An 18,920-nucleotide genomic window follows, 5' to 3' on the forward strand; every position below is an offset into this window, starting at 1 on the left:
AGCATTTATTGTTCTAGTGATGCATCACTAAATGAGACAGACAAGATACCTTCCCTCAGGGAGCTTATTTTCTAGTTGGAGAGAGAGTATCCTCAGCCAAGGGCTCAAAGATAAATTTTCCATCTACAAATTTCCAGCAAATATGAGGTCACAATAAAACACGAGAAAAACAAGACACTACAATGATCAGCAAAACTAGACAATGATGAAGAGTTCTGATATCAGAATTATCATACGTAATACAAAGTTGGGCAATTTTTTCTGGGAACCTAAGCTTCATAGGGAGACCCCTCACCATTCCTCACCAGTGGGGGGAAATAAGGTAGCATGCTTTGGTTGTACTCACAAATCACTCAAATGCTCTGCTCTTACAAAAAACTCTTTGCTTTTGCTTTTTTATTTTTTTTAAAAAAGACAGGGTCGGCTGGGTGTTGTGGCTCATGCCTGTAATCCCACCACTTTGGGAGGCCAAGGTGGGTGGATCACCTGAGGTCAGGAGTTCGAGACCAGCCTGACCAAAATGGAGAAACCCCGTCTCTACTAAAAATACAAACTTAGCTGGGTGTGGTGGCACATGCCTGTAATCCCAGCTACTCAAGAGGCTGAGGCAGGAGAATCGCTTGAACCCAGGAGGCAGAGGTTGCAGTGAGCCAAGATCACGCCAGTGCACTCCAGCCTGGGCAACAAGAATGAAATTCTGTCTCAAAAAAAAAAAAAAAACCACAGGGTCTTACTCTGTCACCCAGGCTGGAGTGCAGTGGTGTGATCTTGGCTCACTGCAAGCTCTGCCTCCTGGGTTCCAGTGATCCTCCCACCTCAGCCTCCCAGGTAGCTGGGACTACAGGAGAGTGCCACCATGCCCGGCTAATTTTTTAATTTTTCTGTAGAGTCAGAGTTTCACCATGTTGGCCAGGGTTGTCTCACACTCTTGACTTCAAGTGATCCACCTGCCTCGACCTCCTCTTTGCTTTTTCTTTTGGCTCTTTTTATATATTGTTCTATAAGAAAAGAGAAATAAATCAGCCTTCAGATGAACACATACTCCCTCCCCCAGGCATTTTTGTTCAAGTGAAAAAGAAGAGTAAGATCTTGGGATCCACTTTAAACTGGAGATCAAGCAGACCTGTAAAATCAAGAAGAAAAAAAGAAGCCAGAAAGTATTCATATTTTATATTTTCTTTTCAGATATCATACATGACAAGAAAAATCAGCAAAACTTAAAAAGAGCATTGACAAAATGTCGAGAATTCCTGGAGCTCTACAGCTCGGCCGCTAAATGCTTCTACAGCTGTCCCTTCAGAATTGCGCAGGTAATAAGAATGGCTAAAATTACAACCATAGCCAGAAGTGTTGGCAAGGGTGGGGAACAACCAGAAGTCTCCTGCATTTATTCATGGAAATGTAAAATAGTAAAAACCACTCTGGAAAAAGTTCTGGTCATTTCTTATAAAACAAAACCATACACAATTGCCCAAGGAATGTGGTCTCTAAACATTCCATAGTTTGAAGACAAGGCACCAGGATCCTGGCCCATATACCCCTTGCCCTCTTAGTTTGGGGGTTAAGGTCAACCTGCCACTGAGGCCAGTATCCCTGGATTTCACTTCATACCAGCTCTGCTCCTACTATTTTTTTTTTTTTTTTTTTTTTTTTTTGAGGCGGAGTCTCGCTCTGTCGCCCAGGCTGGAGTGCAGTGGCGCGATCTCGGCTCACTGCAAGCTCCGCCTCCCGGGTTCCCGCCATTCTCCTGCCTCAGCCTCCCGAGTAGCTGGGACTACAGGCGCCACCACGCCCGGCTAATTTTTTTGTATTTTTAGTGGAGACGGGGTTTCATTGTGTTAGCCAGGATGGTCTCGATCTCCTGACCTCGTGATCCGCCCGTCTCGGCTTCCCAAAGTGCTGGGATTACAGGCTTGAGCCACCGCGCCCGGCCTGCTCCTACTATTAATAATCGCCAGTGTCTTGCAAACGTAAATGCTGGTCCCAAAAAGGAGCTGCAAGAGAGTATGGTTGATCCAACAAGCCAGACACTTTTAAATTAATGTAGTTATGCATTATTCAATAAATACTTATACATCCACTAGGTACCAGGCATTCTAGGGGCTAGGGGAAAATAAAGAAAACCCACGGATCTTACTCATGTAGGGTGAAAAGTACCAAGTAATTTCATCTCTCTGCACATCAATTTTCTCATCTGCACGATGGAGATCTGTAAAAATTGGGACAGGTTTTACGATTTTTTTTTTTTTTTAAATTTACACTGTTTACAATTCAGTCGTGGTTAAATGAGATATCGTATGGAAAATGCTTTGCTAAACCACGACTGAATTGTAAACAGTGTAAATTGTAAAAAAAAAAAATTTACGGCCGGGCGTGGTGGCTCAAGCCTGTAATCCCAACACGTTGGGAGGCTGAGACGGGTGGATCACGAGGTCAGGAGATCGAGATCATCCTGGCTAACACGGTGAAACCCTGTCTCTACTAAAAAATACAAAAAATCTAGCCGGGCGAGGTGGCGGGCGCCTGTAGTCCCAGGTACTCGGTAGGCTGAGGCAGGAGAAGGGCAGGAACCCGGGAGGCAGAGCTTGCAGTGAGCTGAGATCCGGCCACTGTACTCCAGCCTGGGTGACAGAGCGAGACTCCATCTCAAAAAAAAAAAAAATTTACTAGTAAGTGCCCAGTAAATTAAGCCTATTATAATCATGTGAAGGACTTTATCTACTACTAAATGCAAAGAAAGACAGAATGACACATTTTTTAGTATGTTGTCTCCAGACAAGGCATTTTAATTATGCCTGGGAACCTGTCAGCTGTGTAACATTAGGGCCTTTGTTTTTTAAGTTCTATCCTATAAAAGTGTGACTCTTTCTGAGCTTCTTTTTCTTTTCTTGTTTTGTTTTGTTTTGTTTTGTTTTGTTTTGTTTGTGGGGAGGTGTTTCTTTGAGACGGAGTTTCACTCTTGTCGCCCAGGCTGGAGTGCAATGGCTCAATCTTGGCTCGCTGCAACCTCCGCCTCCTGGGTTCAAGCGATTCTCCTGCCTCAGCCTCTTGAGTAGCTGGGATTCACTACCACGCCCAGCTAATTTTGTATTTTTAGTAGAGACAGGGTTTCTCCATGTTTGTCAGGCTGGTCTTGAACTCTGACCTCAGGTGATCCACCTGCCTCAGCCTCCCAAAGTAGTGGGATTGCAGACGTGAGCCACTATGCCAGGCTTTTTTATTTTATTTTATTTTATTTTATTTTATTTTTGAGACGGAGTCTCGCTCTGTCACCCAGGCTGAAGTGCAGTGGCACGATCTCATCTCACTGCAACCTCTGCCTCCCAGGTTCAAGTGATTCTCCTCCCTCAGCCTCCCAAGTAGCTGGGATTACAGACATGCACCACCACACCCAACTAATTTTTGTATTTTTAGTAGAGACGGGGTTTCTTCATGTTGGCCAAGCAGCTAGTCTCGAATCATGGGCTCAAGTGTTTCTCCCGCTTTAGGCTCCCAAAGAGCTGGGATTACAGGCATGAGCCACTGTACCTGGCCAATAAAACTTCTTTCTAAACGTCAGAGCAGCAGGCTGGGTGCAGTGGCTCACCCCTGTCATCCTAGCACTTAGGGAGGCTGAGGCGGAAGGATCACTTGAGCCCAGGATTCCAGACCATCCTGGGCAACATAGCGAGACCCATCTCTACAAATAAAAAAATTAGCTGGGTGTGATGATGCATACCTGTAGTCCTAGCTTCTCAGGAAACAAGTCGGAGGATTACTTGAGCCTGGCAGTCCAGGCTGCAGTGAGCTGTGATCACACCACTGCACTCCAGCCTCATTGTTGGAGCAGCAAAAGTCCATGCACAGATGCTAGCAGTGGACATTTGGATTGCTTCCACCTTTTTACCATAATAAACAAGACTGGCCTGGGTGCATGGCTCACGCCTATAATCCCAACACTTTGGGAGGCTGAGGCGGGAGGATCGCTTGAGCCAAGAGTTCACAGCCAGCCTGGGCAACATAGTGAGACCCCTGTCTTTACCAAAAACTAAAAATTATCAGAGTGTGGTAGCAGGTGCCTGTAGCCTCAGCTACTCAGAAAGCTGAGGCAGGAGGATCACTTGAGCCCAAGAGGTTGAGGCTACAGTGAGCCATGATTGTGCCCCTGCCTGGGTGACAGAGTAAGATGCTATCTCCAAAAACAAAACAAAACCACAAGACTCAAATAAAACAGCCTTGTACATCTTTGTCCACTTCTCTAATTGTTAACTGAGACTCGAGTCCTTGTTCAGGGCACTTTCTATCATACTATATTTCCATATTTCTTGGAAATTCATTTTCCTACATCATTTCAGGTCTTTGAAGGTTTTCTCGATTCAAATGAGCTCTGCCAGTTTATAATGACTACATTTGATACCCTGAAAAACCTGAATCATCCCTGCATCCAGCGATCAGCAGGAGAATTACTGCTAACTTTGGCGAAAAATGCAGAATCCCGATTTGAGAAGGTAAACTTTCAGTGTCTGTTTCCTGGGTTCAAAAAGCCAGTAGGACCTCTTCATCTCTGCAGCTACTGAAGTCTCTGCTTGTCCTATTCAGCTGAGAATGACTACTCGTGGATACAGGGTCAAAGCCTTAGTCTGTTTAGTCACAAATATCCATTCTATAAACATATACCAAACAATCACTGTGTATGTAACTAGGGAGGGAGATTTTTTTTTAAATCTAAGATGTGGTCCATGACGGGGTGCGGTGACTAACATCTGTAATCCCAGCACTTTGGGAGGCTGAGGTGGGTGGATCACGAGGTCAAGAAATCAAGACAATCCTGGCCAACACGGTGAAATGCTGTCTCTACTAAAAATACAAAAATTAGCTGGGCATGGTGGCATGTGCCTGTAGTCCCAGGTACTTGGGAGGTTGAGGCAGGAGAATCGCTTAAACCCGGGAGGTGGAGGTTGCAGTGAGCCAAGATCGCACCACTGCACTCCAGCCTGGGCGACAGAGCGAGACTCCATCTCAAAAAAAAAAAAAAAAAAAAGATGTGGTCCATATTTTCTATAAGAGTAGAGTTTTTCTGGGGAGATATAACTAACACATATGAGAATACTTTAATTTAGATACTCATCCAGATGGGTTAAAGGTATCAAGATATAAAAAGCTGTAAGTGGTCGGGCGCAGTGGCTCATGCCTGTAATCCCAGCACTTTGGGAGCCCAAGGCGGGTAGATGGCTTGAGCTCAAGAGTTCAAAATCAGCCTCAGCAACATAGCGAAACCCTGTCTCTACTTAAAATACAAAAATTAGCCAGGCATGATGGTGCACACCTGCTATTTGGATGGCTGAGGCAGGAGAATTGCTTGAACCCAGGAGGCGGAGGCTGCAGTGAGCTGAGATTGCACCACTGCCCCCCAGCTTGGGCGACAGAGTGAGACCCTGCCTCAAAATAAATAAATAAATAAATAAAAGTAAATAAAAAGCCATAAGTGACCCTAGAAGGAGGCAGACTTAGAAATCAAAATTAAGAGAATTTATCTAAATGTATCTAAAATTAAAACATCAAGAAGTAACTATATAGTTATGTTATTTAGAAATAGAGAAGGACATGCTGGAAGAGACAAAAGGGGTAAAAGAACCCTTGTCTCTGGAGAACAGACCCGAGGAAGAGGGAGGAAAGAAGCTTGAAATGCCACTGGACTTTTTAAATTGTGTTCCCATATTGTACTTGGGTACAAATAAAAAGTAATTTAAGAATGATGAGAACCGGCCGGGTGTAGTGGCTCACACTTATAATCCCAGCAGTTTGGGAGGTTGAGGCAGGCAAATTGCTTGAACCCAGAAGTTCAAGACCAGCCTGGGCAACATAGTGAGACCCCATCTCTACAAAAAAATTTTTAAAAATTAGTCAGGCATGGTGGCACACACCTGTGTTGCCAGCTACTTGGGAAGCTGAGGCAGGAGGAGTGCTTGAGCCCAGTAAGACAAGGCTGCAGGGAGCCATGATCATGCCTTTACATTCCAGCCTGGGCGACAGAAGGAGATCTTGTCTCAAAAAACAGCAACAAATAAAACAAATTTAAAAACAACAACAACAAATGATAAGCACCCTTTTTTTACCCTATTAAAATCGCAACGATGCAAAAAGAATGACATTATACGAGCATGGTGAGATGGGCATTTGTATCAGTTGGGTGCTTTTAGCAGCAAAAAAGCCCAGCAGGTAGAAGCTTAGCCAAAGGATTTATTCTCTCACATAATAACAAGTCTGGACACAGAGTATTTTCCAAGATTAATTCAGTGTTTTAATGGTGTTATCAAAGACCCAGGAGTTTCTTCATCCTTCTACCTTGTCTATTCATGTGGTCATAAGGTAGTCGGAGCAATTTTGGACTGTCTGAGCAGAGTAGACTATGTCCAAGAAGAAGAAAGATGTTGCCTTCCTTTTTATGTCTTTATTCAGGGAAGAGAATCTTTCCCCAAAACCTCAGTAAATTTACCCTTGTGTTAGCCAGATTTTTTTTTTTTTGGAGACAGCATTTTGCTGTGTTGCTCAAGCTTGAGTGCAGTGGTGCAGTCTCGGCTCACTGCAACCTCCACCTCCCAGGTTGCTGTGATTCTTCCACCTCAGCCTCCCGAGTAGCTGGGATTACAGGTGCCTGCCATGATGCCCAGCTAATTTTTTGTATTTTTAGCAGAGATGGGGTTTCACCATGTTGGCAAGGCTGGTCTCAAACTCCTGACCTCAAGTGATCCGCCTGCCTCAGCCTCCCAAAGTACTGGGATTACCGCCATGAGACATGAGACACCGTGCCCAGCCTACTGGTGCTGATGATGGCCGTTTTATATTAAGTGGTTGAGGTGTGCCTCTCTGAGAAGGTGACATTTCCACAGAGACAGGAACCCATGCATCTGTGGGTAGGAAGACTGGTCCAAGCAGAGAAATGGACCAAAGCCCAATGGCTCCAGTTTCCCTTACCTGAGCCTGATGGACATCTCTGGGAGGAAGATAGGTAAGGACTCCACTGCCATTCTCAAGAGTCACAGTGGAAAAAAGCCCAGCTTCCTTGCAACACTTTTATTAGTTTGTCTTGTTGTAAAATCAATACATCAATTATTGAGGAAAAATTAGAAAAAATACAGAAGCAAAAAATCTAATATTCTATCGCTCAAAAATACAGTATTGATAGCTTTGATTATAAATCCTTCCAAATCCTTTATATATGTATACACACATACAGATATATTTTAAGTGATCTTGATTATAAACTTTAAAAAATAATAAACAGTTTGTTTAAAAGTCACCCCCTAGGGGTTGGGTGCAGTGGCTCCTACCTGTAATTCCAGCACTTTGGGAGGCCAAGGAAGGAGGATCACTTGAGCCCAGGAGTTCGAGACCAGCCTGGGCAACGTAGAGAGACCTTGTCTCTACAAAAAATACAACAATGACCTGGGTGTGGTGGTGTGTGCCTATAGTCCCAGCTACTCGGGAGGCGGAAGTGGGAGGATCATTTGAGGCCAAGGGCTCAAGGCTGCAGTGAGCTGTGTTTGTACCGCTGCATTCCAGGCTGGGCAACAGAGCAAGACCCTGTCTTTAAGAAAAAGTCACTCCCCTAGGACCTTTCAGAAATGGCCACAATATCCTCAATAGCCATCAGTGTCCTACAGGATTACACTCTTAGTAATTTCTTTTTCCTCTTCAGGTGCCAGAAATTATGGGAGTTATCTGTGCCCAGTTATCCATAATCAGCCAGCCTAGAGTCCGCCAACAAATCATAAATACCGTGAGTTTATTTATATCCAGACCCAAGTATACAGATATAGTGCTCAGCTTCCTTCTGTGTCATCCAGTGCCATATAACAGGTAACAGAACCCCGTACAGCCTCTGGATTAAACTGGAGTATGTGACACAGCTCTGGGTATTGTGAAAGATGGTTGCCCTCAAAAATCTAATGATTCTATTGTAGAGAAGACATGATATACATAAAGCTGGTGATATAAATCAGAATATAATATATAATCATCAGAAAAGAATCCCACAAATCCCAAATGAAGAACATTCTGTAAGATAATTGAACTGGACTCTTCAAAAAAGTTAACATCATGGAAGTAAAACTGGTGGTGAGGGAACTGTCCTAGATAAAAAGATACTCAAAAACATACCCAAATGCACTGTGTGACCTTGATTGGATCCTGGTTCAAAAACAAAAGCTATAAAAGAAAGCTTGGAGAAAATTTAAATATGGACTCTATACTAGAATATTAAATTGGTGTAATTTTCTGGGTAGGCACAGTGGCTGACACCTGCAATCCCAGCACTTTGGGAGGCAGAAGTGGGCAGATCACTTAAGGCCAGGAGTTCAGGACCAGCCTGGCCAACATGGTGAATACAAAAAATACAAAATTTACTAAAAATACAAAATTTACCCAGGCATGGTGGCAGATGGCTCTCATCCCAGCTATTTGGGAGGCTGAGGCAGGAGAATCACTTGAACCCAGGAGGAGGAGGTTGCAGTGAGCCGAGATCACACCACTGCACTCCAGCCTGGGTGACAGAGTGAGACTCTGTCTCAGACAAACAAACAAAAAAAATTAGTGTAATTTTCTTAGGTATGAAATACTGTGGTTATACAGAAGGATGTCCTTATTCTTAGGAGATAAGATACTAAAGTTGTTTAGGGATAAAGTGTTATAATGTCTGCAACTCACTTGAGAATGATTTTGCCTAAAAATAAGGCAATAAATATATACATTTAAAAAGTAAATATGCATACATAAAGAAGACTGGAATCAGAGAAAGGATCAAACAGGATGGATTTTTTTGTTTATTTTTGTGGGTACATAGTAGGTATAAAGATGGTATTTTTGATTAGTGTTTTTCACATTTGGAGGCACCCTGGAAATTTCCACAAAGATGCCTATGGAAGAGGCAGGAAGGCTTCAGAATAAAGTCCCATGCCCCCACCCCACTTTAACCAGAGCAACGCCTCTTTTTATCTGCTTTCTCTATTGTGATTCTGGGCAACTATTTTATTTAAGAAGAGATTTCCCTGCTTTAAACTATTTGAAAAGTATTCTTTTTTTTTTTTTTTTTTTTTTGAGACGGAGTCTCGCTCTGTCGCTCAGGCTGGAGTACAGTGGCGCGATCTCGGCTCACTGCAAGCTCAAGCTCCGCCTCCCGGGTTCACGCCATTCTCCTGCCTCAGCCTCCCGAGTAGCTGGGACTACAGGCGCCCACAACCGCGCCCGGCTAATTTTTTGTATTTTTAGTAGAGACGGGGTTTCACCGTGGTCTCGATCTCCTGACCTTGTGATCCGCCCGCCTCGGCCTCCCAAAGTGCTGGGATTACAGGCGTGAGCCACCGCGCCCGGCCGAAAAGTATTCTTTTAAGTGAATCGCTGTCACATAATATCTTGGTGTAGTGCTTATTATGTTCTCTAAACTGAACTAAATCGAATAACGGAATACTTTTACCCATCCAGAGAAAAAATTAATGCAGATTTTTTTTAAAGCTGGGCATGGTGGCACGCACCTGTAGTCCCAGCTACTCAGGAGCCTGAGGCAGGAAAATCACTTGAGCCCAGGAGTTTGGGGCCATAGTACATGATGATTGGACTTGTGAATAGCCACTGCACTCCAGCCTAGAGTAACAGTCTTACTTTTTTTTTTTTTTAAGAGACGGTGTCTCAATCATAGCTCACTGCAGCCTTGAACTCCTGGGCTCAAGTGATCTTCCCACCTTAGCCGCCTGAGTAGCTGAGACTACAGGTGTGTACCACCACACTCAAGCTTTTTAAATTTTTTAAAATTTTTTTGAGCTTGCTTTTGTATATTTCTCTAACAAATTGTTCTTAAATGTTTGGTACTTGCTACAGCTTATCTGTACTCAACTCTTACTTAAAAATAAATCTTTCAGAGGCTGAAGTGGGTGGATCACCGGAGGTCAGGAGTTCCAGACCAGCCTGGCCAACATGGTGAAACCCCATCTCTACTAAAAAAAATACAAAACTTAGGCCAGGCACAGTGGCTCACGCTTGTAATCCCAGCACTTTGGGAGGCTGAGATGGGCGGATTACGAGGTCAGGAGATCGAGACCATCCTGGCTAACAGAGTGAAACCCCGTCTCTAGTGAAAACACAAAAAAATTAGCTGGGTGCAGTGGTGGGCACCTGTAGTCCCAGCTACTAGGGAGGCTGAGACAGGAGAATGGTATCAACCCGGGAGGCGGAGGTTGCAGTGAGTTGAGGTCATGCCACTGCACTCCAGCCTGGGTGACTAAGTGAGACTCTGTCTCAAAAAAAAAAAAAAACACACAAAAATTAGCCTGGTGTGGTGGTGCGCACCTGTAATCCCAGCTACTTGGGAGGCTGAGGCAGGAGAATCTCTTGAACCTGGGAGGTGGAGGTTGCAGTGAGCCGAGATCGCGCCAATGCACTCCAGCCTGGGAGACAGAGCAAGACTCTGTCTCTAAATAAATAAATAAATAAATAAATCTAAGTACAAAATATTAAATATATTTAGTTTTGTTTTTTGTTTGTTTGTTTGTTTTGAGACAGAGTCTTTCTCTGTCACCCAGGCTGCAATGTAGTGACACAGTCATAGTTTGCTACAGCCTCAACCTTCCAGGCTCAAAGAATCTTCCCACCTCAGCCACTGGAGCAACTGGGACTACAGGCTCACACCACTAGGCCCAGCTAAATTTTTTATTTTTTGTGGTTTCTTGATGTTACCCAGACTGGTCTCAAACTTCTGGGCTCAAGTGATCCACCTGCCGCAGCCTCCCAAAGTGCTAGGGTGACAGACGTGAGCCACCGTGTGCTGCCCTATTTAATTTTTTTAAGTATACTTTTAGTGTTATTCTATTGCTTGTATTTGTTCTACCTCTGGGAGGACTTTGAGAACTGCTGTAGATCATATGCCAACTATGGAGTCTTTTAAAAATTTAACTGACTTTACTCAGGAAATGTTATTTATTTATTTATTTTTTTGAGATGGAGTCTCGCTGTGTTGCCCAGACTGGAGTGCAGTGGCGTGATCTCGGCTCACTGCAAGCTCCGCCTCCTGGGTTCACGCCATTCTCCTGCCTCAGCCTCCAGAGTAGCTGGGACTACAGGCGCCCACCACCACGCCCGGCTAATTTTTTATATTTTTAGTAGAGACGGGGTTTCACCGTGGTCTCGACCTCCTGACCTCGTGATCTGCCCTCCTCGACCTCCCGAAGTGCTGAGATTACAGGCGTGAGCCACCGCGCCTGGCCAGGAAATGTTATTCTGATTATATTTTTATCATTTACTTGAAGTTCATTATGTCACAGGGGAGCAATGACTGGGCCGGTGGCGCTCGGGTAAAAGAATTTACCAAGACAGCTGTGGGTAGAGGAAGGCAGATTTATTAGAGAAAGTAGGAAAATAACGGTGCCAGAGAGACAACGGGCAGCCTGCAAAAGAGAAGCCAACTGCCAGGAGACAAAGGCTTGGTGGAGATTTTACAGCATAGTGTTCATGCTGTGTGTTGAAGAGGGCCTTGTGCAGTATAGATAATGCCAAGTTGCAATGAGCTAATTTACAGGTGTCTGGCGATAGTTGGGCAGAGGAAGATGGTGAGTTAATTGTGCAGAAGGGCCGTGTCCTAGACCATGAAGAAAGGCAGACTTACAGTTTATCTGCTTTTTCTTTTTTCTTTCCCCTGCTCCCACCAGCCTGGCTTCCTTTCCCTAGTTAGGACTCCACGTGTTAGTGGATTTACATATAGATTGGGGTGATTGTTCTTAGGAGGCTACCTAAAGCATCAACTATGTGCAAAGTGCTATTAGGCCCTATAAGTAATGGACAGGACATGCACCCCGCCCTTAAGCAGCACCATCTGGTAGCCACGTAGATGCATAAGTATTCTAAAGCTAAGTAGGGAGTTCTGTGGAAGCCCCTGGGTTGGGACTTAATTAAACGAAGGGTCAGGAAATGATTTCTGAAAGCAGAGCTGCCCCCAAGCTGATGAACGCTAAAAGCCAGATGCAGATCAAAGTGGCTGGAGAGAAAAGTGGATAGTAAGAAGGGCTCAGACACCAGGGATCTTTTTGCAGTGATGGAAATGTTCTAAAATTGGATTGTCATCATGGTTGCACAACTTGGTAAATTTACTAAAAGTCAGTGAGTTGTATACTTAAGACAGTATTCACTAATTATTTTTTCATTTTCTATAGTAATAGAATCCCTGAACTTTAGCTGGGTATTTGAAATACTCTTATTTCCTAGACGTTTTGCATATAGGTGTGACCGTTTGTCTAAATTCTGGATGCAAATTGAAGTAGTACATGCAACCTATGACAAAGACTCTTAAAGGGAGAGAGTGGGCTCATCATCTTTCTTCTTCCTGCCACCTGGAAAGTGATGTGATGGCTAGAGCTGAAGCATGTTGGCCAGGATGGTCTCAATCTCCTGACCTCGTGATCCGCCCGCTTCGGCCTCCCAAAGTGCTAGGATTTCAGGTGTGAGCTACCATGCCCAGTCACTAAAGCTGCTTTTAAAAAGTGGTCAGAAGTTAGTAGTGATAGATTGGGACCAACTAAGAATTGGGATAGTGAACTTGACATTACGGGAGTTGGGAAGCCACTGAAGAACTGTAGTTAAGGGACTTACATCATCAGATGTGGATTTTTAGTGTGACTCTGGTGGAGATGGATTAGAGCCTGTTCTGCCAGACAGGAAGAAGGACAGGCATTGAAGCAGTTGCACCTTTTCAGGCAAAAGATGATGATGTCCTGATTAGGGCAGTGGCTCCAGAGATGGAGAGGAGGAGGGAGTAAAGAAGCAGGAGCATTGGCCAGACGCCGTGGCTCACACCTGTAATCCTAGCACTTTGGGTGGCCAAGGCGAGTGGATCACCTGAGGTCAGGAGTTCCAGATCATTCTGGCCAACATGGCGAACCCCGTCTCTACTAAAAGTAAAAAAATTAGCCAGGCTTGGCGGCGTGTGCCTGTAATCCCAGCTACTCTGCAGGCTGAGGCAGGAGAATTGCTTGAACCCAGGAGGCGGAGGTTGCATTGAGCCAAGATTGCACCACTTCACTCCAGCCTGGGCAACAGAGCGAAACTCTGTTTCAAAAAAAAAGAAAAAGAAAAAAAGAAATAGGAGCATCTGTAGGCAGACCTTGATTGAATCGGAAAGGAATGGCAGGGAGGAAGAAGGCATTCAGGCTAACTCCCCACTCCTCAGTTTTTGACTTTGGAGGCCAAGTTAATGGTGATATCATTTACTGACACAGGAATTACACTACATTTTCACCACTGACTGTTTCTCTATGGGACTTGAAATACTTTGAGAAACTCAGTTCACTAATGCAGGACCAAAGAAGTCATAGAGTGCGTATGTAACATATGTCCCTCATACTACCCTGGTGCAGTGCTCTGCCCCAGCATTCCACCAGAAGAGACAAGAGGCTGTTTCTCTTTCTATTCTGTAAGGACGCTACAACAAGATATTTGTTCTTAAAGATGTAGGCTTCTTTGGTCTCCTAGTGCAGTGTTTGTTAAAGTATCTGACACATTGCCTCAGAATCCCCTATGAAGCTTGTTTAAAAAAAAATGCATCTTCTGGCAAGGTATGGTGGCTCATACCTGTAATCCTAGCACTTTAGGAGGTTGAGATGGGTAGATGGCTTGAGCCCAAGAGTTCAAGACCAGCCTGAGCAATATGGTGAAACCCTGTCTCTACAGAAAGTGCAAAATTAGCGAGTTGTGGTGGCACACCCCTAGAGTTCCAAATACTCAGGAGGCTGAGGTGGGAGAATTACCTGAGCCCGGGAAATTGAGACTGCAGTGAGCTATGATCATGCCACTGCACTCCAACCTGAGTGTCAGAGTAAAACCCTGTCTCAAAGAAAAAAAGCATTTTCCGAGACCCTACATCAGACCTACTATATTAGTCAGGACTCTTGGTTGGAAGTAGCAGAAACTGAGCTCACACTACCTTAAGGAATTGTATAGGCTTATATTACAGCAAAGTCCAAGGGTCTGTCGTCAGGATTGAATCCCGAGACTCAGTTTCTTTCATCAGGGCTCCATTAATCTCTCAGATGGACTTGCACTAAAGGTGGCAAAAATGGTTACCATCAGCTCAAAACTGCAGCGGAAAGGGTGTGTCATTTCCTTTTTAGCTCTGACAGATGTCCTGGGCAGGACTCTGGTTAGCCTGGCTTGGAGTCAGCTCCCACCAAACTACACGAACCAAATAGGATTATTATTAAGGATCTTGAAAAGGTAGTTTTCCAGAGGAATGATGGGCAAACAAAACCCATGTCACAACTACAGAATCAGAATCACTGGAGGTGGGAAGATTTTTTCCCATATTTTAAACAAACTCTCCAGGTGTTTCTCGCATTGAAATTCGTGAACCATTGGCTTAAAGGCTGTGCACTTTCTAAATTCAGAAGCATTTTCAGCACACTTAAAATGTGCGGCCAACCAAAAGCATTTTGTACCACTTCTCTCACAATAAACAGCTTCTCAAAGCACTTCATTTACTCCCTCAGGAATTCAGAGAAAATAACTGAGGGTAAGTAAACATGGGAATTTCTTTATGTCATCCCAGATGAATGTTCCTATTCTGCCATCTCATCATTCTGCAGCTGTGAGCTTTTTCAGCATCCTATATTGCCTTTCTGGCCTTTTCTTTAGAAGTTCTTTAGGATCTTCTTACTTTGTTTTATTCACAAATTAGAATCACTGAGGTGAGGAGTGAAATGTTGGGATAGTCTTTAAGCCTCTCAAGTTTTAGGATGATTCTCACAGTTGGAAGACCACACTTTTTTTTCTTTCTTTTTCTTTTCTTTTCTTTTTTCTCCCCCCGAGACAGAGTCTCACCCTGCCACGCAGGCTGGAGTGCAGTGGTATGATTTTGTCTCACCTCAGTCTCTGCCTCCTGGGTTCAAATGATCCTCCCACCTCAGCCTCCTGAGTAGCTGGGTCTATAGGCACACACCACCACACCTGGCTAATTTTACTTTTTTTGTAGAGACAGGGTTTCGCCATGTTTCCCAGGCTGGTGTTGAACTCCTGGGCTCAAGCAATCCTCCCATCTCAGCCTCCCAAAGTGCTGGGATTACAGGATTATAGGCCACCACATCTGGCCTGAAAGCTCACACTTTAAAAACTTACTCTAGCATACAAAGATGCCTAAGTAGATTCTGAAAATACAAGAATGGATTAAAAGCATGAGTAACTCCCAATTTTCTTCCCACTGTAATGTTCTTCCACAATGTTTACGTAACTCTCAGGTCCTACATTTGAATCAATGACAGAGAAGTTATTACATATTATTTTTCTTTAGAAGCTATCTCTTCTAAGCAAGATCGAAGCTTTATTTCAAAGATTAACTTTAGCCAAAATTTGAGGACCACAGACCAGATTGAATACATGTGTCTATAATGCCTTCTATGAACCTGGCATTGTGCAAGTCCCTGAGGAATTCCTAGAAGAAGAGCCAGAAAGAATCCTTTCCTTCAGAGGGAACAGATACACACATAAAGAACTGATGATAGCACACATAAGATTGAAGCGACCTCTAAGAAAAAGAAATTTTTTAAGTGCTATGAGAACTCTTATGAAAGACATGGTGAAGAAGCAAACAAGGATTCCTAGGAGACGTGATGCTGGAGCTGGACCTTGAATGATTTTGATGGGCAGAGAAGAGTTTTGGAAAGGGTCTTCCAGTTTAAGAAAGTGACATAAGGATCGGGTACGGTGGCTCATGCCTATAATCCCAGCACTTTGGGAGGCTGAGGCGGGTGGATCGCTTGAGCCCAGGAGTTGAAGACCAGTCTGGGCAACATGGCGAGACCCCGTCTCTACAAAAACAAATTTAAAAATTAGCCAGGTATGGTGGCACATGCTTGTGGTCCCAGCTATTCGGGTGGCTGAGGCAGGAGGATTGCTTGAGCCCAGGAGTTCAAGGCTGCAGTGAGCTGTGTATGGCCCCACTGCACTCCAGCCCAGGTGACAGAGTGAGACCCTGTCTTAAAAAAAAAAATTAAAAAAAAAAAGATAGTGACATAAGCAAAGGTATAGGGTTTTCAAAGTTGAGTTTTATTAGGTAAAGGTGAGTGGTCTGAATGGTCTGGATGGTTTGAGCACAGAGTGTGTGATGGGGAAGTGGTGGGGCTGAAAAGTTAAGTCAGGACCAGGTTATGAATGGCCTTGAAGTCCATGCTGAGGCAATGGGAACTCAATTCGATAAAACCTGGCGGTTTTGGGGGTGGGGGGCAAGGGGAGGGAGACCATCAGGACAAATACCTAACACGTGTGGGCTTAACACCTAGATGACGGGTTGATGGGTATAGCAAACCACCATGGCACATGGATACCTATGTAACAAACCTGCACATTCTGCACATGTATCCCTGAACTTAAAGTGGAACTTAAATTAAAACTTAAAAAATTGGCTGGGTGCAGTGGCTCAGCCTGTAATCCCAGCACTTTGGGAGGCCAGGGTGGGCAGATCACTTGAGGTCAGGAGTTTGAGACCAGCCTGGCCAACATGGCGGCACCTTAGCTCTACTAAAAATACAAAAATTAGCCGGGCTGGTGGCAGGTACCTGTAATCCCAGCTACTCGGGAGACTGAAGCAAGGGAATTGACTGAACCCAGGAAACAGAGGTTGCAGTGAGATGAGATCGTGCCACTGACTCCAGCCTGAGTGACACAGCAAGACTCCATGTCAAAATAATAAGAATAATAAAATTTTAAAAAATAAATAAGTAAATAAAAGAAAATACGGAGCAATAGGAATCCTACTCTGCTTGTTGGCAAATAATGGATACAACTACTTTTTTTGTTTGTTTGTTTGTTTTTTGGTAGGGGACAGGGTCTCACCAGAAGGAATCAAAAAAACCTGGGGAGTCACTGTTATGAAATCAAAATCAGTCTTTTGACACCCTGAAGAACTGAGTAGAGAGGAGAACCTCTTGTAGATTGCATTGGAATCAGCCTTTCTCCTGAACCCTCTTGCTCTTTGGGATTTCCAGGCACCTGGCTGAGGTGTGGAGAATGCTGGCAGTGGAGCTTCCTAACACGACCTGGATTCTGTGGAGGCTCCTGAGGAAGCTGCAGAAATGCCATAATGAGCCCGCGCAGGAGAAGATGGCATATGTGGCTGTGGCTGTAAGCCCTTGAGCTCTGCCCCTCTAATGTCAGCCCCTCCCAGGATGACTGACCCCACACCCCAGTGGAGAGTGTTCCTTTTGGTCCCTCTCAAAGCCTGCATCTGTCATCCATTTATAAGTCTACAGTGTTTCTGCCAAGGGATTGACATGGAGGGAGATGGGGAAAGTGAAGGAGTCAGAATGCTTTAATACAAACTTGTCCAACCTGCCTTTTTTTGTTTTTGTTATTCTGTTTGGTTTTGTTTTAGGCTTTTGACAGCCTGAAGCCATGGTGTTTAATTTCTGTCTCTAGTGATAAGCGGAAAAGAGGGATGAGGAAGGGGCTTTGTTGGCCCAACCAGAAACAGAAATTAAGAACCCATGACTGTCATCTGTCCCTTGGAAACATCCCTGGTTTAATATGTTTAAAACATTCCTTCCCTCATATTCTAAAAAATATGTATCATCATAGTTAAAGAACAATGCAAACTTGTGGGAAAAAAACTTCAAATATTGTAGAACTGTATAAAACAAAGTGCAGACCAGATGCAGTGGCTCACGCCTATAATCCCAACACTTTGGGAGACCAAGGCAGGTAGATCACCTGAGGTCAGGAGTTCAAGACCAGCCTGGCCAATATGGTGAAACCCCATCTCTACTAAAATACAAAAATTAGCCGGGTATAGTGGTGCTCACCTGTAATCCCAGCTATTCAAGAGGCTGAGGCAGGAGAATTGCTTGAACCTGGGAGGCAGAGGTTGCAGTGAGCCAAGATTGCATGCTACCACACTCCAGCCTGGGCAACAGAGTAAGACTCCGTCTCAGAAAAAAAAAAAAAAAAAAGACCAGGCACAGTGACTCTCACCTGTAATTCCAGCACTTTGGGAGGCCAAGGCGGGCCGATCACTTGAGGTCAGGAGTTTGAGACCAACCTGACCCCAACATGATGCAACCCCATCTCTACTTAAAATACAAAAATTAGCCAGGCATGGTGGCGGCCACCTGTAATCCCAGCTACTCAGGAGATTAAGGCAGGAGAATTACTTGAGCCCGGGAGGCAGAGGTTGCAGTGCGCCGAGATCATGCCACTGTACTCCAGCCTGGGTGACAGAGCGAGACTCTGTCTCAAAAAAAAAAAAAAAAAAGAAAGAAAGTGCAGATCTCCCTGAGCAGAGGTTGGCCAGCTTTCTGTAAAAGACCAGATGGTAAGTATTTTAAGCTTTGTAGGCCCCATATAGTCTCTGTCACATATTCTTTGGATTTTTTTTAAACAATCCTTTTTTTAAAAAGTGTAAAAACCTTTCTTAGCTCATATCTGTAACAATCTCCCTAAAAATGAACTTTCCAGAAGTCTTTATACATATATAAACTTTTGGTGTATCTATTTGGTATACATTTTTTCCTTTTAAATACTTTATTTTTTAGAGCAGTTTTAAGTTCACAGAAAAACTGAGCAGACAGTACGGCGTTCCCATAAACCTTCTGCCTCCACACACACACAGCCTGCTCCACTATCAACATTTACTTTTTACTTTATTTTCTCCCCGACCAGTTTATGGTTCAGCTTTCTGTGCTCTCAATTATTGTTATTTTTCTTTTCGAGACAGGGTCTCACTCTGTTGCCCAGGCTGGACTGCAGTGGCATGATCTCAGCTCACTGCAACCTGTTCCTCCTGGGTTCAAGCGATCCTCCCACATCAGCCTCCCTGAGTAGCTGGGAATACAAGAGAGTGTCACCATGCCTGGTTAATTTTTGTATTTTTTGGTAGAGACGGGGATTCCCCATGTTGCCCTATCTGGTCTCGAACT

At 44.2% G+C, this 18,920-nt stretch overlaps 1 protein-coding gene across 6 annotated transcripts in view; it reads left to right on the top strand.

Annotated features, from left to right (window-relative positions):
- LOC105496305 (maestro heat like repeat family member 8) overlaps positions 1 to 18,920 on the top strand; it is a 78,175-nt gene that overhangs the window by 35,128 nt on the left and 24,127 nt on the right. For 5 of the 6 annotated variants that reach the window (XM_071079348.1, XM_071079347.1, XM_071079349.1 and 2 more), the window contains exons 10-13: positions 1,186 to 1,310; positions 4,335 to 4,487; positions 7,679 to 7,839; positions 16,995 to 17,130. In XM_071079348.1, coding sequence (XP_070935449.1) covers positions 1,186 to 1,310; positions 4,335 to 4,487; positions 7,679 to 7,839; positions 16,995 to 17,130 — 575 coding nt within the window. The remainder of the gene's footprint in view (positions 1 to 1,185; positions 1,311 to 4,334; positions 4,488 to 7,678; positions 7,840 to 16,994; positions 17,131 to 18,920) is intronic. The other variant, XM_011766632.3, reaches the window with a different exon arrangement.

The sequence above is a fragment of the Macaca nemestrina genome, chromosome 15, assembly GCF_043159975.1.
Source record: "Macaca nemestrina isolate mMacNem1 chromosome 15, mMacNem.hap1, whole genome shotgun sequence".
NCBI lineage: Eukaryota > Metazoa > Chordata > Mammalia > Primates > Cercopithecidae > Macaca > Macaca nemestrina.